Here is an 18,396-nt window from a genome sequence, read left to right on the forward strand (position 1 = left end):
CACTTCATTGTTTTTAGAAAATCTCTTTAAGTTACATAAATAGTAGCATGAGTGAATTTTAAATTCAGAATTAAGCCTCAAGTGTCCTTCTGTACTTGGGAAAATTGTTGTGAAAACCAGGCCATCTGCTGCGGTACTACAGTTACATTTGGCCCTCAGAATGTGTCCCACATGCTCTGTTTTAGCACTCTGTTGGATTATTAGCCCACAAAACAAGTTCACCTTGATCTTTTACATTAAACATAAAGTAGCTCAGGGACAAAATTTGACATAAATCTAAACCTGTGACGTTTCCAAAGAAGGCAGAAATAAAACGGAGCTTTGGGCTAGATTATGACAAAACATCACAAGGGCCAGAAACCCAAGTCTTGAAGCTCCCCGTCAGTCAGGAAACATGGCAAGCGCCTCTCCTGAACAGAATCAAAATCACTGCTCAGTGGTGAACAGCAGCAACCCGCTGGTGCAGGGCAACCTCCCCACCCTGACCTTATCTGGAAAGATCCGAGTGACAGTTACTTTCTTCCTTTTTCTACTCTCTACAAGTTTTAATGCTTCTTTCTTGTTGAAACTTCAGAAGTGGACTCAAAAGAAAGAGAAAGGGAGAAAGCTCTCAAGAATGAAGGTGCTTTTAAAACATCTGACCTTAGCCAACCTGTTGGAGACCCTGATTGTCATGCCGCTGGATGGAATGTGGAACATTACGGTCCAATGGTATGCTGGAGAGTTCCTCTGCAAAGTCCTCAGCTACCTGAAGCTTTTCTCCATGTATGCCCCAGCCTTCATGATGGTAGTGATCAGCCTGGACCGCTCTCTAGCCATCACGAGGCCTCTAGCTATGAAGAGCAATGGCGTTGGACAGTCCATGATTGGCTTGGCCTGGCTCCTCAGTGGTATCTTTGCTGGACCACAGGTAACCTACTAACGTGAACTTCTTAGGATCTGGCAATCACAGATTCCCTATCTAAACTCGAGTGCTGCATTTTATGATGGCAAGTCAAAAGCAGCATTGTATTATCTTTGAAAGCTTTGACTCGGGGAATTAGAGAGTGGGGTTTAATCCTGGCTCTTTTATCTTGGGCACATCTTTTAACTTCTTGGAGTTTCAGTTCCTTCACTTATAAAATGGAGGTAACGCCTACTTTATGCAGCTTTCATGAAGATTAAATAAACAATGCATTAAAGTGTCTAGCATGAGCTCTGGTACGTAGTAAATGCTCCTCAAAAAATGTAGCTATTGTCAAATTTGGCCTCACCCCCATCTTATTCTTCCATTTAGTTTTCCATTCACTCTGTTTGATATGGTAAATGGAGAGAATCTTGAGGAACTGTGAAATTTGCATAGGTATAATGTGTTCATAACTTGTCTCATTGGGACTTCTTAAGTGGAAATGACTCTGTTACTGTTGCAACTTAGAATTATGCTTTAACTAGCATGTCGCTCCTCAGTTTGCAGCTGGGCGGAATAGTGGGAAATCGTCGACTTTTGAAATCTGAATATTTCTCTGAGATTTATTTGAGCTTATCTGGAGGTAGGTTAGACTGCGACAGGCTGACAGCAACATCAGGATTGTTGGTGTAGGCACCAGATACTGCACCAGATTGTCCTCATCAGAGGCAACCTGATGAACTGACCTGCAGAATCAGCCTTTTTCAGCAGCCATATCTCTGAAGAAAAGGACACATTTTTGCAGAGAGCAAAGATCCTTTATTTTTTTTAAGATTTATTTATTATTTATTTGACAGAGATCACAAGCAGGCAGAGAGGCAGACAGAGACAGAGAGAGAGAGAGAAAGGAGGAAGCAGGCTCCTGTCGAGCAGAGAGCCCGATGTGGGGCTCGATCCCAGGACCCTGGGATCATGATCTGAGCCGAAGGCAGAGGCTTTAACCCACTGAGCCACCCAGGCACCCCCGGCAAAGATCCTTTAATAACAGATAAAGACGTCATCTGTATGCTTGTAAAGGGGCTGTGTGATGATGAACCTAGGGTACAAGGATATGTCAAGAGGGGACGTCCAAGTGAACCCGGATATTCCAAAAACCAGCCTCTACAAATGGAAGTTATCTAGACATTCTACTACGAGCCAGGTGGTTTAAAAAAAAAAAAAAAAAAAAAAAAAAAGACAACAAACAAAAAATCCTGCCCTGCAGAATTCAGTAAACACAGCAAAATACTAGAAAGCTGGATAACCACATTTTCCTACCAATTCCTCACTTAATTCATCATTTCTGGATACTAGATCAATTAAATTAGGATGTATTTTAGGGCAGGAAAAATGGGAAAAGCTAAAATGTTTCGATCTGCCTGGAGAAAAGCATATTACAATGATTCGCACAGTGACTAAATATCTAATAATAGGCTTAGTAAATGTTTCTCTCCAAATGATGTTATGCCTGAAGTTTTCCATTTTGTTTCTTTAAAGTAGAAGTACTACTTATTTATCGATTTTCTTAGGGAAGATAAGTAAGTTAGGCTCTTCACACTGAGTCTGATGCTGATGAAACAAAGAAATAGCCCTCAAAGAAAGTGTAATTCAATTATGGAGACAAAACTTATATAAAACTAATACAACTATATACTAAACGCTTTTTTAAAAAAGATTTTACTTATTTATTTGATGGAGAGAGACTGAGAGAGACCACAAACAGGGGGAGCCACAGACAGAGGGAGAAGGAGAAGTAGACTCCCTGGGCGCCTGGGTGGCTCAGTGGGTTAGGCCGCTGCCTTTGGCTCAGGTCATGATCTCGGGGTCCTGGGATCGAGTCCCGCGTCAGGCTCTCTGCTCAGCAGGGAGCCTGCTTCCCTCTCTCACTCTTTCTCTGCCTGCCTCTCTGCCTACTTGTGAGCTCTGTCAAATAAATAAATAAAATCTTTAAAAAAAAAAAAAAAAGTAGACTCCCTGCTGAGCAGGGAGCCTGATTCAGGACTTGATCCCAGGATCCCTGGGATCATGACCTGGGCCAAAGACAGCTGCTCAACAACTGAGCCACCCAGGCGCCCCTATATGAAACACTTTTAAAACCTATTACAAGTACAAGGTGCCTGGGTGGCTCAGTCGGTTAAGCAGCTGCCTTTGGCTCAGGTTATGATCTCAGAGTCCTGGAATCAAGCCCCACATCCAGTCCCCCATGCAGGCTCACACCCAGCCCTGCATCCAGCCCCACACTGGGCTCCTGGCTCTGTGGGAAGCCTGCGTCTCCCTCTCCCAGTCTCCCCACTTGTGTTCCTTCTCTTGCTATGTCTCTGTCAAATTAATAATAAATAAAGTCTTTTTTTAAAAAATCTATTACAAGTGTAAGAAGAAGGAGAGATGAATAAGAGTTGAAATGGGAAAGGAATGTTTTAAGGCTAAAGATAGGATAAGTTGAAAATTTTTAAATGGATCGTATTTGGATGAAAAAAATAAATCAAAGATCACATATATTTTCAGGAAGGCTTGAAAAGTGTGATTAATTTTCACAGGAGCCTTGTCTGGCTGAAACAACAGATTGAGAGGTAGGACTAGCAGGAAATCAGATTTGGTGGTTGCTCCCTTTTCTTCTACCTCGTAGTGAACGATCTGTCATAAAACATCCTGATTCTGTATTTCCTGGTCACTGCCATTAAGGCATACAGTCTTAAGTGATCGAGCCTCTGTTATGTCCAACTTAATTAATATTCACGGTACCTAATAAGATTACTAGCAAAAATAGAAATTTAAAATGTTTGGTAAATGTGATTTCTTTTCCTATCAAATAAATCCTCCACCTTCTCCTTAAACAAAAAGCTTGGATGAGGGAGTCAGTGAATGAGTACGATGGACCCGTGTTAAGGAAGAAAGTGATCCCTGGGGAAATTCTGAAATAAATGTGGGAACCATTAATCCTTCGTGAGTCCTGGGCAAGAAATAAAGTGATTTTTTAAAGAAAAATACTTGAAGAAAATTCACATAGACCCAAACAGATGCAAGAGACAGAGAACCCTTTTGCAGCTTTTCTGGCCATGAGGTAATTAGGTTGGTGGCTGGGGTAGTCTCAGAGAGAACTGATTGTAAGAGGGACATTTCAAACAAAAAACAAAGCTTGGAAACAAGTTGGATTTAGGGAGTTAATAGCCAGAGGGTGTAAACTACAGCTCCAATATTTTTAGACAAGGAGTTTTAACAGTAAAACCATTGAAATAGGCTAGTGGGTTGAGAAATGGAGTTTGCCGGCCTGTTCATTTCTTTGTTTGTTTGGAGGGGGAGAGAAGGCAGGCTCTGAAAGAGCCAAAAACATTTGCTCTGGGACATAGTGTTACCAATATAAGGTCATTGTGTAAGTACAGGTGTTTGGAAAGTAGTTAGTTGGTAAGTTGGGTACTGAGGAAAGTCGAACCAGAAGTAGAAACAGGTCAGTCTGATGGGCTGAATTGGTTGAATGTTCAACTCTTCATTTCAGCGCTGGCGGAGATCTCGGGGTCATGGGATCAAGCCCCCCTTCGTCATTCTGTGCTCTACAGGGAGCCTGCTTGAGGAACCTCTCCCTCTCCCTCGGCTCCCAGCCCCTGGCCCCGCCCTCCTGTGACAGTGCACACTGTCTCGTGCGCTCTCTCTCTCCCTAAAATAAGTAAATATCGTTTTTAAGAAAAGAAAAGAAATAGGTCAATTTGTGATACTATCTGAAATGCAAACCAATAATGTCAGTCTCCTTTAAAGGACTGTCCCAGAGGCCATAAAAAATAAATTGCTTTATTAATTCAGTTATTTTCATCTAAGTATATCAAAGCAATCATAGAAAGATAATGTCAAATACTTATCTATCTTGATGTAGTAAGAAAAAATATGAAATTATTTTGAATTTTTTTTTTTTTTTTATTTTTTATAAACATATATTTTTTATATACATATATTTTTATCCCCAGGTCTGTGAATCACCAGGTTTACACACTTCACAGCACTCACCAAATCACATACCCTCCCCAATGTCCATAATCCCACCCCCTTCTCCCCAACCCCCTCCCCCCGGCAACCCTCAGTTTGTTTTGTGAGATTAAGAGTCACTTATGGTTTGTCTCCCTCCCAATCCCATCTTGTTTCATTTATTCTTCTACCCACTTAAGCCTCCATGTTGCATCACCACTTCCTCATATCAGGGAGATCATATGATAGTTGTCTTTCTCTGCTTGACTTATTTCGCTAAGCATGATACGCTCTAGTTCCATCCATGTTGTTGCAAATGGCAAGATTTCATTTCTTTTGATGGCTGCATAGTATTCCATTGTGTATATATACCACATCTTCTTGATCCATTCATCTGTTGATGGACATCTAGGTTCTTTCCATAGTTTGGCTATTGTGAATTTTTTTTTTGATAGACATAGCATTTTATTTGAAAAGAATCTATTGAACATCTCTAATGTACAAGACTGTACCTGCCTACCTACCACAAAAATAGTAATAGTGGAATTGTTTAGGATGTTCATCTAATAGCCTGACCTCAAACACATTACTCTTCCTGAGAGATTTATGTGCATCTGGGCCACAGAAAATGATGGTACTATTTCATGGTGAAACCCATGACTCATCCTTATTTTCAGCAGCAGATTATATTTATAAAGCACTTTACTGAAGTTTCCTGAGAAGTTTCCTCATTCTATGCAGTATGTGACAGCCATGTTATTATCCCCATCCGGCATATCAGAGAAAGCACAAAGAGTACCTTTGAGAGCAATAGTGTGCAAATCTTTCTGGCAGTCACCCAAAGGAAGAAGTACATATCACACAGAGATTTTGTCTGTCTGTCTCCCACACACCTATAGCCAAGAAGAATTTTCATGAAAATTCAACTCTGTTTCATTTCATTTTCTTTTTCTTTCTTTCTTTCTTTCTTTCTTTCTTTCTTTCTTTCTTTCTTTCTTTTTAAGATTTTATTTATTTCTTTGGCAGAGACAGATCACAAGTAGGCAGAGAGGCAGGCAGAGAGAGGAGGAAGCAGGCTCCCTGCCGAGCAGAGAGCCTGATGTGGGGCTCCATCCCAGGACCCTGAGATCATGACCTGAGCCGAAGGCAGAGGCTTAACCCACTGAGCCACCCAGGTGCCCCCATTTCATTTTCTAATGTTGATTGCAACTAACTGATGGGTACAGTCTGCAGTCAGGGGCTCCTGGGTGGCTCAGGCAGTTAAGCTTCTGCCTTCAGCTCTGGTCATGATCCCAGGGTCCTGAGATCCAGTCCCACATCAGGCTCCTTGCTCAGTGGGGAGCCTGCTTCCCCCTCTGCTTGTGCTCGCTCTCCCTCTCTCTGACAAATAAATAAAATTTTAAAAAAAAAATCTTCAGCTCAAAAATGACTCGCCTGAAAGGGTTCATTGACTTTCCCAGTCACTTGGGCTGTTGGACTCATGTCTTTTTATTAATTCCAGTTTTTTTTTTTATTAGAGCCCTCTGCTATCTCTCTGAATAAAGAGGTTTAACCCCATGACTAATGTTACACATATTTAATGGGAAAGATGAGAGATTGAAAGGGCTTTTTATTTCTAGACTGTGACACATCCCAAGTCAACCTCGTGCTTCACCAGGCTCTCCAGATAAGCCCACGGACAAAGGTGCATCCTTAGCGGCTAATTCACATTGAAAGGATGACTTTAATCATCATCCTCCGGTGCACAGATTGATCATCTGTCACTGAGTAATTCTATGAGCGTTTGAGGATATATTTTCAGAAGTTTCAGCATTGCATAGCTGAACTTTCCTAGTAATGGAATTTTTCAAAAACCCAAATTCTATCTGGAGCCCCAACAAGTACATGAAACATATAAGTGGAGCTGTTCTTGCTGAAGAGGGATAAGGCGGCATTCACTAGCCCTGCCCGCGGTCTCTGAAGACCTTAGATCTCCCCACAGCAAAGCTTGCGAGGCAAATAATAGAAATGGCATGAGTACTGGATTTAAACAAAGTTAGTTTTAAACCCTAATGCTCTCTCTCCCTTACCATCTCTGTTGCTCTGAGTAAGTTATTTAACTAAATTTAAAAGAATAGTGGTAAAGAATAAGATACATGAAGTCCCCTAGTACAAGACTTGACGCTTAGACACTCCACTAATGTTCATTCCTTCCTCTTCTCCTGTTTTCATTCCTTTGTTCACAATAGAGTTTTTGAAGTCAGGAGGAAAAATAATAGGGAAATACAGCATGACTATTAAACGATTCTTCAAGAGACAGCAAAGAGAATTGCTTACCTGAAGATTGATTTATTTCCAATTTCTCAAAATTATAGCATTCATCCTGACTGACATCCAAACTACCTCTCGTTACCAAGCTGCCCTACTCATTCTGAAGGCTATATATGTCAAAGCACGACTGTTCAAGTTTTGAAGGTATTATTTGTAACAGTAAAATAAGGTCGGAAGGAAGGAAAGAAGGAAGCGGGAGAGAGAATAAGGGAAAGAAAGAGGGAGAAAAGAAAAAAGAAAGGAAGGGAAGGAAACATGTCCTGGAAGAAAATCTGCCTTCAGACTCTGTGATTGGGCTGGTAAGCACACGCTGAGGAGAAAACATTTCTTGAAGTAGGCGTGTTCATATCTAATCAAAAATCACGTGGTTTCCAATGGCAGTCATCTCTCGCCACAAGAATCCCTTGCAGAAGTTCATACCCCTAGTTCATCTGTGTTAACCTGGAGCATTTCATTCGGAGTTGACAGCATTTAACTTCTATCACTAACCTAGGTTGCAAGGCAAGATAGATGAGACACCCTTTAGTTTTTGGTGTAAATATATGTGATCTGAAGATGCACAGAGGCTTGCCTTGACACACAGAACGTACTTGATCAGACTAGAATGTACTTCTGAACGTGACAAGCAGCTTAAATGCAATCAATACTCATCACAGGTATACAATACGCCAAGAATTATACTGGAACATAGAAGTAGCATACTAATAACATAAATAACAACAAAGAGCATATATACATAAATAAATAACAACAATAATGATGATGATCGTGATAAGTATTATTTACAAAATACATAATTATGTTAAATCCTTTTGCATGCATTATCTCATGTAAGGCTCCCCAAAACCCTATATATTATATACAGTTATAATCTTCATTCATACAGAAACTAAGGTTAAGAATGTTCTATAAAATGCCCAAGACTGGGGTTCCTGGATGGCTCAGTCCATTAAGCATCTGCCTTCCGCTCAGGTCATGATCCCAGGGTCCTGGGATCAAGTCCTGCATCGGGCTTTCTGCTCAGCAGGGAACCTGCTTCTCCTTCTGCCTGTGTCTCTCTCTGTCTGCTTCTCCCTCTGCCTGCTGCTCCCCCTGCTTGTGCACCCTCTCTCTCTGCCAAATAAATAAAATCTAAAAAAAAAAAAAAAAAAAGAAAAAGCCCAAGATTACCATCTAGTAAGTGCAGATGTCAGTCCATTCAGTTAACTCCATACCCAGAGCTTTTAACTACTACACTATATCACACTATGCAATGTCGTCTATTTCATTTTTTTGCCTGTAGGAGACTAGAGAAAGAAAAGGCAGGAAAGTCTTAAGTTGAGAATAGATGGCTAAGAGTAAGCCGGTAAAGATATATGGTAAATATTTATAAATATATAAATAAATATATAAATAAAGATCTATGAATACACATTTACAAGTTGTGTGGTATGCCTTGCAATTTTTACAATAGTAATGGTTTCAACTTGCACAAAGCTGTGTGCCAGGCATTATTCTAAGTGCCTTGCAAGCATTAACTCAAGTAATTGTCTTGACAGTTCCTAGCGGTAAATAGTATCAATGTCTCCATTTTATAGATGAGGAAGCACGTCACCTAACGATAATCATCGCTGGAAAGGATTAGGTAATAATGCAATTAGTCTGAGGTAAAGTGAGGGTCAAAAACAATACTCCAAGAAGCATCTGCCAACGGCTTTCAAGAAGGAAAATAGATGCTCTTGTTTATGGCAAAATAAAGCAAACATTGGTGAGAACTGGGGCCAACGATGAGAAAGGAGAAACTAAGAAATTAAAGAATTATAATCCAAGGACAAAAAAACAAAACACTGGAAGTAAAGTGGACCCCTATATTAATCATTCCAACGAACACGGGCTTGGAGCACAAATAAGCTAGGCTCAGCTTATCCATGGGCAAGTAAGAACCTGAGTTACCCTAACACTCTTTGAGAACTTACAACAGTCTACCTTGTGTGGCTGGTGTCACATATGTGCTATACCTCCCCTACCTAATTTTAAATCCTCTGATAGCAGGATATATCTGGTTCATCTTTCATGACAGAGACCACCTACTGTAACAATAAGCATTTAAAGTGCCTGGGTGGCTCAGTTGGTTATGCGTCGGGACGCTGGATTTCAGCTCAGGTCATGATCTCAGGGTCGTGAGATCGAGCCTCATGAAGGGCTCTGCACAGAGCATGGGGAGTCTGCTTCAGATTCTCTCTTCCTCTCCCTCTGCCCTTCCCTTGCCCCCATGCACGTTCTCTCTCTCTCTCGAAACCAAAAAAAAATTAATTAAAAATAAGCATTTATTAAACAAAGATAACCATTAGCTCAAATCATAATACTTTATTTCAAAGTAATTTTTTGGAAAGTTTCATTATGACTTAAAAATATGAAATATTAAAGTGAAATTTTGGCAGAGCAGCGCAGAACAGAAAGTCAAACTTGGGCCATCTGGGTTCAAGTCTGACTGGGAAGATGCGGAGAGAAGTAGCTAAGGTTTTAAAGAAATACTAGATTTTCAGGTTCTATGTGAAGTAAGCCCTCCAAAGCCCTCCGACTCACTACATCTTTTAGGCAAATTCGAAACTAAACTTGAAATAAGTTCAGGTTGCAAAGAAGTACGGAAAATTGAAATGGTTACTTTGTGATGTGGAAAAGTTGGTCTGGATTGTAAAGTAGAATTAGCTGAATGGGTGGTTTCTGAACTTTTAAATTTGATTATATGATCATTGGGCGCCCTCTAGTGGATTAATTTAACAAATACTATTTTGTCCTTGAAAAGAGGTCTGAAACTGAAAATCAACATTCTGATTACAAATAAAAGATACAGCATTATATTTTATATTATGTTTACTATATTTTATTTATTGTCTATTATATTTACATTTTATTAAATTTTTCTATCTACAAGCAAAGAGAGTAAATAAAAGAGTTCTTTTTTTTAAGGAACACACTTCCAATACCTCAAAAAAGAAAGAAATCCTAGACCTGTGGAATTAATTAAATTAAAATTTATTAATTCAATCAAAAACATTAAAAAATAAATACTATCTCTCATTTCCCTAAAATTTTAAAAACCTTTAGCATTTTTGCTTGAATTTACTTGCTGTTAGTTTTATAGTGCTTCAGCACTCTTTTCATTTTAATAATGTATCATAGTAAAATGAAGTTTCTCAGTAGAAAAGCTTAGAAATGACTGGACAAGAAGTGTGCTTTGATAAATGGGGAAAGAATGAGTGTATGTCTACTAGAACTTGTTTTTGAAAACTAAAACTACTTACAACATTTCTTTAATAGTTTAGGTAATTTGTAATTTTTTAAAAAACATAATTTAGGGGTGCCTGGGTGGCTCAGTGAGTTAAAGCCTTTGTCTTCGGCATCCGGGCTCTCTCTGCTCAGCGGGGAGACTGCTTCACTTCCCCTCTCTGTCTGCCTTTCTGCCTACCTATGATTTCTGTCTGTCCAATAAATAAATAAAATCTTAAAAAAAAAAAACATAATTTCACATTTAAAGAAAGATTGCAAGAATCATACAAAGATTTCTGGAATACTCTTCCCTCAGCTTCCCCAAATATTAACATTTTACTGCCTCTGTTTATTTGTTTTGTCTCCTAAACGCATTTTTTTCCTGCACTATTTAAAAGTAAATTCACACATGATGTCCCTTTTAATACTTCAATGTGTTTTTTCTGGCACATACAGTATAAAAATCAAAATCAGGAAATTAACACTGAAAAAATACTGTTATTTATGGTTGTGTGAGCTATAGGAAAAAATTTCCAACCAAAATCTTACGCAGAATTCCAATAAAAAAGACTGAGTAAGGTAAAAAACAAAACAAAAACCTGTTATTTAATCCATATAATTTATTCATATCTCACCAACTGTCCCAATGACATCCCTTTTAACATTTTAACAAAAGAAAATCCAAGATTATACATTGGATTCAGCTGCCACATCTCACGAACTTCCTTTCAGTTGGAACCATTCCTCAGTCTCTCTTTGTGTTTTATAACATTGGTATTTCTGAAGAGCTCAGGCCACTTATTTTGTAGAATGCCCTCTATTTGATTTTGTTTGGTGTCTTCTCATGGTTAGATGAAGGTTATGCACTTTAGACAGAAATACCAAAGACGTGCTGGTGAGTACTTCTCAAAGCATTAATAAGGAAGCAGCTGCTGTCCGTTGGTCCCATTATTGGCAATGCTAATTTAATTATTTTGTTCTTTCTCTACTGTCAAGTTATTAATTTTACTCTTCATAATGAATAAGTATCTTACAGGTAGATACTTAGAAATTATGTAAATCCTGCTTTCCTCAAACTTCACCCATGTTTTTACTACCCATTGATGATTCTTGCCTAAATCATTTATCATTACCATTTGGTAATCACTACTTTCATTATTCCTTATACATTAGTTGGTTTTCTACAATAATAAAGAGTTTTTTCCCCCTCTCCATTTCTTTGTTGTTACTGTTTTGCAATCTATTATCAGCATGGACTCGTGGATCCTTAATTTATCCAACAGTTAATCGTTACTTTTTATCGGGGCTTTGTTTTCGGTTTTGTGGTTTGGTTTTCAATGCTTACACTGCCCCAGATTTTCTTTCAAGCTGGCTCTAGAGCTCTTCTGACATGCTCCACTATTCTTTTAGTACTTCCTGGCTTTTCAGTACAAGCTGTTCTAAGCACATATTGTAGTTTGCCTGTGCCAGCCTTGGGAATCACCCACTTCTCCAATGAGCTCTGGTTCCTTTTGGTAGAAAATGTATTTGTAAACAAGACCTGGGTACAAGAGTGCTGAATGTGCTTATTGCCACTAGGAGGTCATCGTTCCTAGGCTCCCAGCAGACAGACGGAGCTAGAAAATACACATACAGAGAGACACACACGCACACGTGCACAGAAATCTACATGGAGATCTTACTCTTTTTCTGCAGGTGTACAAACTCTAGTGTGCGCCACCATATCGTATTCAGCCACTGTTGTATGAATTGGTACTTAAGCTTTTTTCAATATTTTTCAATTTCAATCAATTTCAATCAAGGAATAACCTGTGCCTGTGTATTTTCATATAATGGAAGTAGGAGAGTATCTTCAGAGTAAATTCCTGGATGTCAGATGGCTGGGTCAAAGGTAAATGCAGACATAGTTATGCTACTTCTTGCCAAATTCTTCTCCATAGGGGTTGTGCCAATTTCCATGTCTACTAGCAACGTGGGAGAGTATCTATTTCCCCACAATGTGGCCATGACAGTGTGTTGCTATTTTTCATTTTTGCCTGTCTTGAGAGAGAAAAATGCCATTTCAGTGTAGCCTTAATTGGCATTTTCTTTATCACAAATGAGGTTGAACATCTTTTCACATGCCAAAGCACACTGCTGTATCTTTTTTCATGAATGGTCGATTCATGTCTTTTGACCACTTTAATAGAGTTGAGTATCTCAAAAATAAAATTTAAATATGAATTTTGGGGGCACATTCTAACTGTTAGACACAGGTTTGGGTGCTGCTGATAGAGTGACAGACAAAAATCACCTGCAAAAACTTTACTCACCATAATTGCATCTGAGATTGAAATACAAACGGTGTTTAAATCCTTGGTTGATGATTGTTCTGCTAGGTTGAAATAATTTCCAAAAAATCCAAAATCCCTTATTACCCAAATATACCCAAATATAAGTAAAGATCCACTTACAACTCTTCACCAAAGCACCAAAAGGATAACATCAAGGGGCTGAGCCGTTGCTTTGGGCAACGCAGTCAAAGGCCCGCAGAATGCAGAAGGAAAAAAGCTTTCAAGAAAACATGCAAATACTGTTTGAAAGAAAGTAACGCCATTTTCTACTTTTTTTTTTCTTTCCTCACACAGTTATATATCTTCAGGATGATCCACTTAGCCGATAGCTCTGGACAGACAGAAGGCTTCTCTCAGTGTGTGACACACTGCAGTTTCCCGCAATGGTGGCATCAAGCCTTTTATAACTTCTTCACCTTCAGCTGCCTCTTCCTCATCCCTCTTCTCATCACGTTAATCTGCAACGCAAAAATCATCTTCACCCTGACGCGGGTCCTTCATCAGGATCCCCACAGTACGTATTCCTTGGATTCGGCGCCAATTGTGCGTAAACAGGTTTTGGGTTTTTTTTTTAAGATTTTTATTTATTTATTTATTTGACAGACAGCGATCACAAGCAGGCAGAGAGACAGGCAGAGAGAGAGGAAGGGAAGCAGGCTCGGATGCGGGGCTCGATCCCAGGACCCTGGGATCATGACCTGAGGCGAAGACAGAGGCCTTAACCCACTGAGCCACCCAGGCCCCCCCATGAACAGGTTTTAAATGGCAATTTTCAACGCAGAGTGGCACCTACTAGGTGCTAGATACTATTCCAAGCAGTTTGTGTATTTAATAATCACAGTAACTCCGTAAGGTGATACTTTTATTACACTTTTATTACCCCCAATTTTCAGATGAGGTAATTTGATATCTCCCAGTGTTCCAAATTTGTATCATGAAAGTAAAAATGAAAGAACCATTACCTCATTTTACCCAGCATAAGCATCAGCAAATTGATCCCACTGGGCCCACACAACACTAGAGCAAACAATGGATTTCTAGAATATTGCAAAGCACACCTCGTTGAAACGGTAGTCAAGAGACTCCCTAAAGTGAAGCTGTTCCACTCCCCACTCAGATCCCCTTTCCACACAACATAACCAGGCACCAGTGTGCGTGCCTGTGTTGGTGCGTGAAATACTGTTGAATACGTAACTGGCTCTTTCACCTGAATCTTCACAGCTGTGTTGGTGCCTTTTTTGCTTCCATACTCCGGAGCAGTCTCCCAAACTAAAATGGAGGACTTTGCAAAATCAACATGGCAATGTTGGCATGACATCCAGAAGACATGTTACCAATGGCATGGCGCCTGAGTTAGACGTGGTACAACTCAACAGAGAATCATCTTAATTATTGCAGTGAGATTACTCTCAGCAGACATTTTCCCAAGGAAATAATTATGGTAATGCTCTATAGCAGATACTTGGGCAGTTCCTGGCACAAAATATTTGATACTTCTTCAGAAATATACTGCAAAAACATTTGCCCTCAAAATCTTATTCCAGAGAAATTCAGTTCGATAAGGGGTGTCTAAGAAGGGTATACAGAGAATAAGAAGATAGATCTCAAATAGGGGTTAATCTGAAAAAACGTGAGCCAGGCAGAAGCAGAGGGGAAAAAAAGCAGTGGAGGCAGGATACCTGGGTGGCTCAGTTGGTTAAGTGACTGCCTTTAGCTCAAGTCAAGATCCTGGAGTGCTGGGATCAAGTCCCACATGAGGCTCCCTGCTCCTTGGGAAGTCTGCTTCTCCCTTTGACCTCGCTTCTCATGCTCTCTCTCTCAAATAAATAAGCAAAATCTTAAAAAGAAAGAAAGAAAGAGCGAGTGAGCAGAGGCAAGGACCAATAGACCAATAAATATTATTAAGATTTAGTTAATTAATATTTTTCTTATTCAACCAATATGTATTACTACTCAGTATTGCTGGAAATGGTGATAGATACGGATACCACGGTGAATAAAACAGCCCAGTCACTTTCCCACTTTCAAGGAGCCTACAGTCTAGAAGAAGACAGACAGTAAAAGAGTAAACCAATAAGGAAATATGATGATATCTCAAAAGAGGTAGAAGGACCGTATGTTACAGAAGATCCAACATTTTTTCAGATTCAGCCCCTGTGCTAAGCCAAGATACTTTTTTAAATGTGTTCATTCCTACTGATAGCTTTATTACTTATGTCACTAAAGTTTACAGATATTGAGGATTAAATGAAATGACGTGTGAAAAGAACAAGGTACATAGGAAATGATAATTAGATTTGTATGACAGAAATCTACAGCTAATCTGTACTCAATCAATTCCTGATGGTAACATTTCTAGTCAAAAATTAATTTTATAATTAAAATATCACACATGTAAATGTTTTCCTCCATATTTCCACTCTTTTGTGATCAATGAGTAAGTTGCAAAACGGCTACTACTGAAAAGCATGATCTATTTCCGTCAGGAAAAAATACAGCATGTGAAGAGTATTTTTTATTTTAAAATAGCAGTTCTGGGGATGCTTGGGTGGCTCAGTTGGTTAAGTAGCTGCCTTTGGCTCAGGTCATGATCCCAGAGTCCTGGAATCGAGTCCCACATCAGGCTCCTTGCTCAGCAGGGAGCCTGCTTCTGCCTCTGCCTGCCATTCTGTCTGCCTGTGCTTGCTCTCTCCCCCTCTCTCTCTGATAAATAAATAAAGTCTTTAAAAAAAAAAAATAGCAGTTCTGGGGGTGCCTGGGTGGCTCAATTGGTTAAGCGACTGCATTCAGCTTAGGTCATGATCCTGGAGTCCTGGGATCGAGTCCCCCATCAGGCCCCCTGCTTGGCAGGGAGTCTGCTTCTCCCTCTGACATCCCCCTTCTCATGCTCTCTCTCTCTCTCATTCCCTCTCAAATAAATAAATAAAATCTTTTTTAAAAATAAACTAAAATAAACTCAGTTCTGGATTATGAAACATAAGAATAGATTTTGGGTACGTTAAAACTGCAGTTAAGGGGCGCCTGGGTGGCTCAGTGGGTTAAGCCTCTGCCTTCGGCTCAGGTCATGATCTCAGGGTCCTGGGATCAAGCCCCACATCCGGCTCTCTGCTCAGCAGGGAGCCTGTTTCCCTCTCTCTCTCTCTCTGCCTGCCTCTTTGCCTGCTTGTGATCTCTGTCTGTCAAATAAATAAATAAAATCTTAAAAAAAAAAAACTGCAGTTAAGAACTACATGCTAAACATCATGCAAGCAGCCTGTCAGAGTCAACAATTCCATTAAACTCCAGTGAATTTACACACACACACACACACACACACACACGCACACACCCCCCCCACATATACCACACACATCACATATGTAACAAACACAGACACACCTCACCTGCACCACACAGATGCCACACACAGGAGCTCCACACATACACCATACCCACACCATGCACACACATACACGTGAACTTTAAATGATTTATTGATATGAAAAGGGAAATTGTTTTGAATATCATAGAGAAGCACATGGTTGAGAAAGATCACTGAGCAACACCCTTTCATCCCCGTGTGATTTTCATCGTCCTCACTGTCAGAGATACTCAGTAAGTATAGTTCTGTGTAAACACATGATTCAATTCAGCTGAACTTTAGTCTACTCTCTGAAATTTTATGTTTTAAGAGTTTGAGTACGCACACATTTCAGATCCAGATTAGTCTGGTGGAAACTTATTTTTAAGAGCACTGTCTTCTTTAATCTTCTCTATTCATTATATGACATAGTAGAAAACTTGGAACATTCATATCCTTTTCAAACAAATTTCAATTATTGGGGCACCTGGGTGGCTCAGTGGGTTAAAGCCTCTGCCTTCAGCTCAGGTCATGATCCCAGGGGTCTAGGATCGAGCCCCACATTGGGCTCTCCTCTTGGCTGGGAGCCTGCTTCCCTTCCTCTTTCTCTGCCTGCTTCTCTGTCTACTTGTGATCTCTGTCTGTCAAATAAATAAATAAATAATCTTTTTAAAAAAATTTTTTTATTTCGATTATTAAGGATATTGGAAATTTATTCCTATTCCATTAATTAGTTTGAATTAGTGACTCTTCCTTTTTGTCCTTTTTGGTTTTGTAATAAAACTGGTCTTTAAACACCTACTTTTTTCTCTCTCTCACAGAGCTACAACTGAATCAATCCAAGAATAATATACCAAGAGCTCGGCTGAGGACCCTAAAGATGACGGTTGCATTTGCGACCTCATTTACTGTCTGCTGGACTCCCTACTATGTCCTAGGAATTTGGTACTGGTTTGATCCTGAAATGTTAAACAGGGTGTCAGATCCAGTAAATCACTTTTTCTTTCTCTTTGCTCTTTTAAATCCATGCTTTGATCCCCTCATATATGGATATTTCTCTCTGTAACTGATAGACTATGTAGGACATGAGATAAAGAAGAGCGAGGTAGTGAATTTCATCAAATGGGAGTAATAAACACAAAGGTGGCAGCACATGTACATACAAACAAAGCAGAATTTAAGTTTATATTAGCATCCTTCTTCTTGTCAAAATCCCATTGTTAGAAACTCAAGTGCAAATAAAAAATACAAACACAAAGAAAAAGAAATTTCAAGAAAAATAATGAAATATCCCGTCATAATCGCAAACTTCTGAATTAACATTTGCCCATTCTGGGCTCCTATAACACATTACATGGGTTTCTTATCACTTTCTCCTTATCTATTAATGTATATAGGTTTAAAACAGCCACGGCCTAAGGCAAAGAGATTCCAAAAAGTAAGGCTGAGAAACCACAACACAACCTAGGCAACAACCAAGGCATGCCTTTGAGAGTTTTTTCCCCAAGGGGCTTAGCAGCAATTATATCTTATGCTACAATAATATCTAAAGCAGAAAGAATTTCCCCTGCCCATAAGATCCATCTTCCTTCCTCTGGTTTAAAAAAAAAAAAAAAAAAAAAAAAAAAAAAAAAATGCAATGAATCTAATTTTTTTTTTTTTTAATTTCAAAAGCATTCTGAAGTTTGAAGTAGTCAGCAGGCAGCTCGCCATCCATTCCACTGTAGCTCCCCTTCCTCCCAGTCTTTACATGGAACCGTGAGAAATGCCCTCCTAGAAAGGGGAGGCCTAGAGGGAGTAGCGTTTGGACGGGGATTAGAACATTCCTCCAGGATGCATGGTCAATGGAGTTTGTGGTAATTAACTGGAGTAATAACACTGTTTTTGAATATAATAAAGAAAAGACTATGTTTTATACATGATATACCCTCTGTTTTAATGTGAGAGAGTTTTTTTCTATCTTCTGATTTTACTAAAGTAAAATTTTACTAAAGTAAAATCAGAAGTCCCTGAGAAAAATAAGAAATCAACCAAAAACAAAGTGAAAAGACATTTGATACGTAAGAACACTGAACGCTACAGTTTTGATATATACAGGTCAAAGAGACCAACGAAGTATTGAAAAAAGGAAAAGAAAAACTGTAAATGTGTAACTAACACCTACTAATATTCACATTAAGTGGTATGGTTTTCAAAATATGTGGGGCACGATACCTCTTTTAATTCAGGCCTATTTCTACCTGTTCCATGAGAAAGGGGAAGGATGAAAATTATGAGAATATAAT

General features: G+C 39.3%; 1 protein-coding gene across 2 annotated transcripts; it reads left to right on the forward strand.

Moving 5' to 3' along the window:
- Positions 1-394: 394 nt before the first annotated feature.
- On the forward strand, positions 395-17,613 carry GNRHR (gonadotropin releasing hormone receptor). 2 transcript variants are annotated; one of them, XM_059153867.1, is made up of 3 exons: positions 395-910; positions 13,066-13,285; positions 16,933-17,613. In XM_059153867.1, exons 1-3 carry the CDS (start codon positions 395-397, stop codon positions 17,175-17,177), a joined length of 981 nt encoding a protein of 326 aa, XP_059009850.1. In that variant the 3' UTR covers positions 17,178-17,613. The 2 variants fall into 2 exon arrangements, with proteins under 2 accessions (XP_059009850.1, XP_059009856.1); XM_059153873.1 differs by having other exon boundaries at positions 13,194-13,285; positions 16,933-16,960.
- Positions 17,614-18,396: the final 783 nt, after the last annotated feature.

This window comes from Mustela lutreola, chromosome 1 (assembly GCF_030435805.1).
Source record: "Mustela lutreola isolate mMusLut2 chromosome 1, mMusLut2.pri, whole genome shotgun sequence".
In the NCBI taxonomy this organism is placed as follows: Eukaryota; Metazoa; Chordata; class Mammalia; order Carnivora; family Mustelidae; genus Mustela; species Mustela lutreola.